Source organism: Theobroma cacao, chromosome 3, assembly GCF_000208745.1.
Source record: "Theobroma cacao cultivar B97-61/B2 chromosome 3, Criollo_cocoa_genome_V2, whole genome shotgun sequence".
Classification (NCBI taxonomy): Eukaryota; Viridiplantae; Streptophyta; class Magnoliopsida; order Malvales; family Malvaceae; genus Theobroma; species Theobroma cacao.
The window spans coordinates 33,095,234-33,105,286 of NC_030852.1; the positions used below are offsets into that span (position 1 = coordinate 33,095,234).

The 10,053-nt window shown below is 34.0% G+C and overlaps 2 protein-coding genes across 2 annotated transcripts; both read left to right on the forward strand.

Moving 5' to 3' along the window:
• Positions 1,635-4,489, forward strand: LOC18606335 (protein YLS3). The gene is made up of 3 exons (XM_007039892.2): positions 1,635-2,023; positions 2,293-2,325; positions 4,130-4,489. Exons 1-3 carry the CDS (start codon positions 1,723-1,725, stop codon positions 4,222-4,224), a joined length of 429 nt encoding a protein of 142 aa, XP_007039954.2. The 5' UTR covers positions 1,635-1,722; the 3' UTR covers positions 4,225-4,489.
• LOC18606337 (FAM10 family protein At4g22670) lies at positions 5,239-9,238 on the forward strand. Its single transcript, XM_007039895.2, has 11 exons — positions 5,239-5,419; positions 5,515-5,572; positions 5,663-5,815; positions 5,909-5,996; positions 6,071-6,151; positions 6,263-6,327; positions 6,575-6,715; positions 7,205-7,321; positions 7,405-7,596; positions 7,831-7,888; positions 8,936-9,238. The coding sequence occupies exons 1-11, from the start codon at positions 5,310-5,312 to the stop codon at positions 9,031-9,033; spliced, it is 1,161 nt and encodes a 386-aa protein (XP_007039957.2). The 5' UTR covers positions 5,239-5,309; the 3' UTR covers positions 9,034-9,238.

The window sequence follows — 10,053 nt, forward strand, 5'->3', positions numbered from 1 at the left end:
GTCTGGTTTGATTTTTTTTTAAAATTAAACAAATTTAATTTTGATAATTATTTTTTAAAATATTATATAAAATTTTTAAAAAATAAATTTTCAAAAGTTTGAAATTAAAATTTGCAAATTTCATTTTTAAAAGTTTGATAATTTTATGATTTTATTTAATACAAAAGTCAAAATTAAATTCAGTTAATCGAAAAAAAATTAACAAGACATAAAATAATAAGACAAAGAAAAAGTATTTGTTTTGTCGGCTTGCACAAGACTTCATTGGTTAATATTTTAGAACTTCTTTTTGAATTAAGCAGTATTAGGATTTAGTCTATTCTTTCATAATACAAACTCCACCTCGCATCACCAAAATTTGAATTTGACACCTTCCATTAGCATAGATTTATCAGGAACATAGGACTACAATCAGCATCGACCATCAGGTTCATTCAGTGGCAAGGGAAAGGGATCCAATAAGAGCCCACTCGTTAAAAATTTTAAATTTTTATAATATATTTTTGTTTGTTTTAATTTTTTAATTTTATTTCTATGAATATTAAAATTTTAATATAACATTTTCTTTTATAAATATTATTCTTACCTCAAATGCGAAATTTGAACTCTGCCCTTTATTCATAGGAGCAATTGAGTGCTTTCTTTCGAGTTGCGTTGCTTCATTGGGTAGATAGAACTCAACCTGGTAGTGCTGCAAGTATTTTCAAACCCCTAATGATCATTTGGAGCGGTTGAGAATGAACTGTTACCTGTTTCTTTTCATAGTGGAATTGATGTGCAAAGGCGTAACTGATCTCTGTTGCAAATGAACAATAATGTATTCGTGTATTTTAATAAGACATTAAATTAAGTTCCAGATGGCAGTTGGGGATTTTCAGGTCCACTCTGTTTTCTGGGGAAGTCTACAACACGAATCCTCTTTTTTCTCTTCCGTGCCCCTAAACCAGGGGGAGGCCAGGGTTGCAGCCTAGCACCTACTCTTTGAATTTAGTTTATTAATTTTTTTAAAAATTTATCTTATTAACAAGTTTCAACTGTCACAAATTCAAAGGAAATTCATAAATAATAATCTATTTGTTAATCCATTATCATTTTTTCCCTCCTCAGTTAATGGGATCTAATTTTAATAACTGTACTAATCATTTGCTTATTTGTCAAAGCTCTTACTATCAATAATAATTTGATATTTTCTGAAATTATCAAATAGGGTTTGTATCTGTTCCACTACAACCTATGCATGTGATGCAATTTAATTATATACACAAAAGCCAGGTTTTAGAACTAGTGTATTTAATCTAGCTATTATTGACAAAAAAAATTAAGCAACCTTTTAAATGATTATTGAATGAAACTGTAAAAATAATAGGCCAAAAGTACTAACATTAAAATTAATAATTGTAGGAAAATTTAGTTTAAATAGTTTCAATATTAATTTAGTCGACCTAACAAATCATAAAAAAGTTATTTTTTTCCTCAATCAATTCAAACTATATTGAGAAAATAACACAATTCCGCAAATTCCCAAGCGTGATGTGACATCCCAAGGAGAGCGCGTTTCTAATTCATCTTCTGCTCTGACACGTACGAACCCAAGACTTTTCTTACCCTCCAAAAAAGGGGACTATTTAAGCAACAGCCATATGCACAAAATGGACAGAGAAACAGCAGCCGGGGATAACACAGAGCACGAACACGAAAAGAGAAAACTGAATTTCGAACGCCATGGCTAAGTTGTTGATCATGACGGTTCTTGTGATTTTGGGCACGGTGGCAACCGTTACGGATGCGCAAGCGGCTTGCGCGTCGAAGCTGACTCCTTGTTTTCCTTTCCTTAACAACGCCACGGCACAACCTACAGCCGACTGCTGTAACCCTATCAAAGATACCGTGGCCAATGATCTTGAATGCCTTTGCAACCTCTACAACGACCCAAATTTGCTTTCCTCTTTAAACATCACTGTCGCTGCAGCTCTCAGGATCTCTCGCGAATGCGGAGTCACTACTGATCTCAGCGCCTGCAACGGTATGTGGCTATAGATTGATAACATTATCATCACCTAAGTAATTTGTTTGGATTTTTCATTCCTTTCCTTTTCCCTTTACTCTTAATTAATATGGAGTATGAAGTTTGTGTCATAGTTCATGTTTCGGTTTGGAAATTCTGATGATAGATACTTTTCATGTTTGTATAGTTTTCTTTTGTTTTTTAATTGTAAGACATGCTAGAATTCTTCATAATTTTGATTAATTGACTTATTACTAATCTCTTGATATTTGTTTTACCTGCTACAGCCACCTCGCCCACTTCTGCTCCATCCCCACCAGGTAACAAAGCATATCTTCAACTTTCTCAAATGAACTGTTATTCTCCTTCTCAGGAGACAAAAGGGGTGAAAATTGTGTAAAAGGAAAGGATTGCAGTTAATCTCTTTTCAGAATAAACGATTCTTGATGAGTTAATCTGAAGTAACTGCTAGCCATATCTGAGTCTGAGTTTTTGTCAGTTAGACCAGCCTCGGAAAAAACATGACAACTTTTCTTGTTGGGGTGTGAGAAGGAGAAAACATGTGAACTAGGCCTACCAAAATGCTATTTTGTTGTTTTTCTTTAATTGATTGGGAAGCCATTATTGGAGCTTTATAAATGTGAAAAGAGGAGTTGGTGATGCCAGCTAGTATATGAATTTGATACTTTCGGTGCTTCCAAAATTGACTTCAAAACTATGACCAAAAATAAAGGATTTTCTTTAATACCTAACTGCATAGTTCATACAATTCCTGGGAGAGAGTAAACAATGTTTTATTTTATTCATTTGGTTGCGGAATTTTTATTCATATGGGGGAGAAAAGAAGCATATACACTGTTCAAATCTTGGTAGTTGTTTGCTAATTAGAAAAGTAATCAATGAAAATGTCAAACACACACCCAAACAATATTATTAGGTCCATGCTTTTACATTTTGGTGGTAGTATTCCCTCTGTCTCTTTCTTCTTCTTTCTTTTTTTATCCCCCTTAATTCTCACATGACCAGGCTTAGGTAAGTTGTTTAAGTTTCTTTTAAAAGACTCTTTCTTAATCCCTCCAGCTGGGCTCAATTCTAGGACTTGAGGCATAGTTGTTTAATTCTTTTTCAAGGGCCCATGCCCCTAGAACATGAGTATAGTGCAAATTGATGTTGGAAAAAAAAAAAACTCAGGCTTAGTTGGATCAAATAATTGTTAAGATAATTGTATAAATTATTTAGTTAAAATTATAATACAACATTATTATCTAATTAGTTTACAATATCTAGGTAGACTACCATACCTAATTAGAGTTAGGTTATAAATAGGAATAACCACTTCTTCGCTTCGATTTTTCAAAGAGAGAGAGCTTGTAATCTTGCTGGTTTAGGAGGATCTCCTTTCTGGGGATGTGCTTTTTCTGCTGTGGGAAATTGAGAATGGGATGCTGTGGGAAGTTGAGGGAAAGTGGGCTGTGAAAGGAGCTGTTGATGTTGACATTGGTGCCAATCCTTCTGCTGAAGGTGGAGAGGAGGATGAGGGTGTTGGACCAAGCTGTTGACACTTTAGGCTTCAGGAGCAACCTCCTTTCGACAAGGGGCAGTTTGTCACATACATGAAGAGGCTTATCAAGAATGACACCCAAGTTGGAAGGAGAGAAGGGTGAAACCTTTAAGAAACACATTGAGGGAGCAACCAAGTTTTTGCTTTCAAAGCTCAAGGACCTTCAATTTTTCGTGGGAGAGAGCATGCATGACGATGGCTGTTTGATGTTTGCTTACTACAAGGATGGCGCTGTTGACCCAACATTTTTGTACTTTGCTTGTGCATTGAAGGAGGTCAAGTGCTGAGTTTGAGGCAGAAGTGCTTGCTGTATATAGTTCTAGTCTTCATTATTATTTCTTGCCTTCTTTTCAATCTTTTGAACTGCTAGACTAAAGGCCTCACGGCTGCTGTTTTGGTAATAATAGGATTATATTATAATTCTGGTTAGTTAATGTATACAATTATTTTAACAATAATAAATTCACTACTCTGAATCATGAATCTGCAAAAACTATCAGTTTATAATTAGCATGAATTTCCCTACAACTTGGACCCTAATGTTTTGCTCCTGAATTTTACAGGTCAATCCGGAGGTGATAATGGAGGCTCTGACAGGATAGCATTGACTGGAATTACCACCTTACTCTTATCTTTGGTCTCTATTGCGCTGTATTAAGGGACATATTCCTTTGGAATCTTGATTAGCGGATGGGTTTCTCAGAGTAAATAATACAGAGATCATTCAGAGCTTAGGCATCCCAGTTTCCATATCTAGAGATTTCATTGTTTTCTTGTATTTTTCTTGCTTGATACTATACTTGGTCCGTCAGTGTTGCTATCATTGATCTTTGTTATTATTATTATTATTCAGTTGCATTTATGTCAGCATTTGAGTTCATCGTTTTGTTCTCAAAAGTTGAAAACTACATCTTCATTGTGCTTTTGTGCCTTATCTGTCCATATCTCCCTCTCTGTTTAAACCTGGAAAGTTGATTGTGAAAGTTTCATTGTTCTCAAGTCTTTTTGTTGCTTCATGGTATTCTTCAGCATAAAAAGGTGCTCCAGACTTGTAAAGTCTAAGATGAGAGGAACGTATTGAGCTTGGGTTATTGCATGCGCTCAGTGCAGAGGACATATTTTCATTTACGCAACAGCCTCTGTCGGGGGAATTAAGAGGCTAATGCGTAATGGGCTTCAGTCAATATACTCACCCTCTAGACATGGAAGGAAAGCATAACAACTCGCATTCTCCAATAGTTAAAGGGTGTTGATCAATAACTACTTTTCTATTATGATTGGGCCTTGGCCTATCACCCCAACAGCATGAAATAATCACCGTACTCTAAAAATCTAAATTTCCTTCTACATTAAAGTAAGGATTAAAATTAAGATTTATATATTTGAAATATTATTATACATTATTATTTATATCGGATTATAAATATGAGAAAATTTAAAATCCAAATTATTTTTAAAATAAATATTTTTAATTCTTTTAATAAAATAATAATTATATTTATAACATTTAATTAATCAAATATAAACTCCTAACAATAATCAACGATTCATCTGAGCCAAACAAGAATATGATTGGACCAAATTTTTAATTCCAAGCTGATTCCTACCCTATAGAAGATACTAGAAGGACCGAGTCTCATCATCTCCCCCGTTAACTTGTTTTTCATGTAAAAGAAAAAGTGAAAAACCTCAAAGCTTCTAAAAACCTCACAAAGCAATCTCTGCAAGCTCTCGACCCACAAAATGGACGCGGCGAAATTGAACGAGCTGAAGAAGTTCATCGATCAGTGCAAATCCAACCCTTCCATTCTCAGCGATCCTTCCCTCTCCTTCTTCCGCGACTATCTCGAAAGGTAATTTGAAACATTCCATCACTCTCTACTCTACTCGCTCCATTTCTCACTCTCGTTTTTACTTGCTGATAAATAAAAACGTCATCGTTTTTCAGTCTCGGGGCTAAGCTCCCTTCCTCCGCTTACAGCCATGGAGCCAGCGACTCCAAATCAGTAACTGCTTCAACAGAAAATTAAACTCTTACATTTTTCTCCTTCTTTTGTTTCTAATTTTGTAATCCGACCGAGGATTTTGATTTACAGAAAAGTTTTGTGGTGGAGGGAAGTGACGATGAAATGGCGGATGAAGGAGAGAAACTAAATGTAGAAGAGGAAGAAGAGGAAGATGAGATTGTCGAATCGGATATCGAGCTCGAAGGCGATACGGTTGAGCCTGATAATGATCCTCCACAAAAGGTATCATCTAATTTAGCAATGAATTTATGTTCCATTTTATTGGGATTGTTTTAAATTAATTGTGTTAGTGTTTTATATTTTTGGTGTCTGTAGATGGGAGACCCTTCGGTGGAGGTCACAGATGAGAACCGCGATGCTGCGCAATCAGCTAAAGCCAAAGCCATGGATGCCATTTCTGAAGGTAAATAAATCAGTATCTAATATTCATTTGTCTATTTTTGTTGAATTTGTATCTGATGAATCAGTATAATGCAGGGAAGTTAGAGGAAGCTATTGATAGCCTGACAGAGGCGATTTTGCTGAATCCAACATCAGCAATTATGTATGCCACAAGAGGTTAGTTTTTGCATTTTAGCCATAACATGCTCTATTTGATTTGATTCTTTTGAGATAGATTCTTATATTTTTGAAATGGTTTGGTTGCTTCGTCATGGTTTTTTGTTTCAGCTAGTGTTTACATCAAGATGAAAAAGCCCAATGCTGCTATTCGAGATGCCAATGCAGCTTTGGAGGTTCGTATATATGTTGTTGTTTGCTTTGGTGTAAATGTGGTTTTGCACTTGCTTGTATGATAAAATGCATAAATGGTAACTGTCTGTCTTGGATTATTGTTTGATTCAAGCAATACATTTAAGGAATTTATGCTCAGCGATATTGTGTTCCATATTTGTTTCCACATGTTTTAGGGTTTTTCTGGAAACAATGGTGTGGTTGTTGAGAAGGAAATATTTTACATATTCCCTCATTCTTATCTTATAGATTAACCCAGATTCTGCTAAGGGCTACAAGTCTCGTGGCATTGCACGAGCAATGCTTGGTCAATGGGAAGATTCTGCAAAGGATCTGCACGTGGCATCGAAGTTGGATTATGATGAGGAAATAAACAATGTGCTTAAGCAGGTTTGCTCTTGTCTGTCCTTTCTTTGGATGGTTTAGTCCATGCTTCATAATTCTCAGAAGATGAGATTTAAAATCAGAACAAATAGAGAGATAAGGTTTTAAGAATAAGTTAGAAGGATTTTGGTTAATCAGTAGATCTCTGGTGTTGGAAGCTTATCAGATAATTTCTCCCTGTTTATCGTTTCTGAAAAAAATGAACTTCTATTCAATAGGCTTGCATAGTTGACCTAACTCAATCAAGCTCTATTCCTTTCTAATTGAGTGGTCTACTTAAAATGTGATGTATTAGGATTTAGGTGCACTGAGCCTTTCCCAAAATAACAACTAGGCTTAAGATGCATCTTCCGACATAGAAATGAAGTGTTATTCTGTGCCACCAATGTTTTTTGTTTTGGTCTGTATCAGCATTATTAAAAATGAGAGACAGGACTGTTGTTGTTGGCTATAAGACCTGTTTTGGTGGCTCACATCGATTCTTCGCTTAAATAGGTTGAACCCAATGCACAACGAATTGAGGAACACCGTAGGAAGTATGATAGATTGCACAAAGAGAGAGAGGACAGAAAGGTTGAGCGCGAGAGACAACATCGTCGTGCTGAAGCTCAGGTAATTTAGCACTTATTCATCTTCTGACAATGTTACCTTACAATTGTTTTCTTTGACTGATTACACTGCATATTGTGCTCAAGGCTGCATATGAGAAGGCTAAGAAGCAGGAGCAATCATCCTCCAGTAGAAGACCTGGAGGGATGCCTGGTGGGTTTCCAGGTGGTATGCCTGGAGGTTTTCCAGGAGGAATGCCCGGAGGGATGCCTGGAGAAATGCCTGGTAGCATGCCAGGTGGGATGCCTGGAAATGTTGATTTTAGCAAAATATTGAATGTAAGTATGATTGAACAGTCTTGTTTTTTTTTTTCCTATTAAAGTAATCTACCTTTTTTTGCTTCTTATCTAGATGCTATTGGAAATTTTCTTTCACATTGTTTTAGGCTGAAATGTCAAGAAAACTATTTGTTTCGACTTTTATGTTGCACACTAGATACTTGGAATAGGTGAATTGCTATTTTGGAAACTTGTTTTTTTGATGTGGTTTCTGGTTTTTGATATTTTGATCAGGACCCTGAATTGATGGCGGCATTTAGTGATCCAGAAGTCATGGCTGCTCTCCAAGATGGTAGCTTTTTGGCTCTCCTATGTTTTATTTTTTTTTCCCCTTCTTGACACTTTTATACTTCTTTCCTCACCTAGACTTGCAACTTGTGGAGTAATCTTTCCTTTCATTCTTTAAGGTTTTTTTTTAACCCTAGTTGCTTTCAATGAACTAGGACTATGTTTACTATGCTTGCTGAAGAAAATGTAGGAGCATTTTTTAGCTGGCCTTAGGTTCTGATACGTGTTGGCATAGGGTTCAGCAAATGCCTGATTCTAGTAGGATACAGTGCAGAACAGGACTCTTCTAGGGGACCCCAAATTTTTTGGCTGAGGCTTTATTGAAATGAATGTTAGTGTTCTTTGTAGATTTACAGTATTATATGTGCTATAGTGCAATAATTCTGTATAACCTTACAGATGCATGACCATATATTTTTGAATGTTGGACATCTTGGTTAGTCTATTTAAAAATTGATAGTGAGTTTTATATATCTTAAACATATTTTTTTGGGGAAAATTCCTTGTAATTTAGCAAATAGTTTGTCTCTGGAACCTCATTCAGGAAAATGTTTGCAATGGAGCTGTAGTTTCAGTCCTATTTTTTAGCTTTGATGTTCTCTAATGCTTTTGGTAACTGGCATAATTTTCATTTATCCTTATATGTGCTATCTCTAGGTGTGAATGATTCATCATCATGGTTGTATGTATTAAATGACTCCATGTTCTATTGTACATGGAAATTTGACATTCTTTATCATTTTCTTAGGTGACAAATCTTTTTACTGATTTGTATGCTTAGACTGACTTTGCCTTGAGAGTGTTTGAAAGGCATATTTTCCTTGCACACTTTCTATCCATTCAAATGTGGCATTATCTAGTTAATCGTACTGTGTACTCTTTTGTATGGGTTCTTTAAGCATATGTATAACGCAAAAGGCATTAGAAATCCAATCCTATTTTCTCAGGACATTTGTGGTCATCAACACATCAGAATTTCTTGCACAAGTGCCTCTGAGAGTTTTATGCTTGTATAATGGGGGCTTATATGTTCTTGTCAATGGTTTTGCAGTGATGAAGAACCCTGCTAATCTTGCAAAGCATCAAGCAAATCCCAAGGTGGCTCCTGTAATTGCAAAGATGATGGGCAAATTTGCAGGACCCAAGTAAAATAGTTTTTCAAATTGATGTCATATTTGGGGAAATACTCCTGTCATATTTGAGGAGATGATGTTTTGTTTTGCTTCTTATTTAAGGTATAAATTGTAGTAAATGGAAGAATCGCAGGATTGTTGTGTTGGGAATTTGTTTTAATAGGTTGGAGGATTTTATTGATGAATTGGAACGACATTGAGCCTTTGACATATTTTTGCAACGTTTTTAGGCGTTGATAACTTGGGTTACAGCCATATCCTTGTCAGGCACAACACTTTTATCCCGAAAGAATGCTTCATCTTTAGGGGCGGGGTTAATCAATTTTTATTGAGGGGATTAAAAATAGAAAAATAAAAATAAAAATTTTCAAAAATAATATATTGAATTTAACCATAATAAAAAATAATCATGTAAATCAAGAAAAAAATATTTACAGTAGTTTGAAATATGAGTTTGATCATATTTTTTGAATTTAAATTTATTGATTAATAATTATGTATTGAAAAATATTTATTTTTTAAAACTTGAGTTTTAGATGTTTTGATTTACATTGTTCTTATTCATAAATTGAAGTATTAAGATTTTATGATTTAAGTGTAAAAGAATTATTTGGAGGATTTACATATTTTCTTTTAAACAATTTGTTAATTGTTTTCAATTTACTTACACTTTAATCAAATTTGAAAAAAAAAATAATCCAGTCAATTTTTAATATTTTTATTTTTTTATTTAAACTTATAATATTAAATATAAAACTATAATAAATAAAATATAAATAGTTAAATACAATATACAAGATTGTTAATTTCTTCTTATATGATTAAAATTATTTAAAGGTTATATATTCAAGATAATTCTCTTTTAACTAAATATAAAACATAAAACATATAAAAAAAATATATTCAAAATAATTTTTTCGTACATAGTCAGTATTAATAAAAAAATGATATATTGATAAAATTTTAAGCAACAACTATAGTTTATATTTAAAAATTATATAATAATTTATTAATTTTTAAATATTAAAATATTAAA

What these genes read in the sequence shown, in the direction of transcription:
- LOC18606335 (XM_007039892.2), top strand. Translation starts at nt 1,723, where the DNA reads ATGGCTAAGTTGTTGATCATGACGGTTCTTGTGATTTTGGGCACGGTG. An exon ending in TGATCTCAGCGCCTGCAACG is followed by an intron (nt 2,024 to 2,292) that starts GTATGTGGCTAT and finishes TACCTGCTACAG; the next exon opens with CCACCTCGCCCACTTCTGCT. An exon ending in TTCTGCTCCATCCCCACCAG is followed by an intron (nt 2,326 to 4,129) that starts GTAACAAAGCAT and finishes TGAATTTTACAG; the next exon opens with GTCAATCCGGAGGTGATAAT.
- LOC18606337 (XM_007039895.2), top strand. Translation starts at nt 5,310, where the DNA reads ATGGACGCGGCGAAATTGAACGAGCTGAAGAAGTTCATCGATCAGTGC. An exon ending in GAGCCAGCGACTCCAAATCA is followed by an intron (nt 5,573 to 5,662) that starts GTAACTGCTTCA and finishes TTTGATTTACAG; the next exon opens with AAAAGTTTTGTGGTGGAGGG. An exon ending in CATGGATGCCATTTCTGAAG is followed by an intron (nt 5,997 to 6,070) that starts GTAAATAAATCA and finishes AGTATAATGCAG; the next exon opens with GGAAGTTAGAGGAAGCTATT.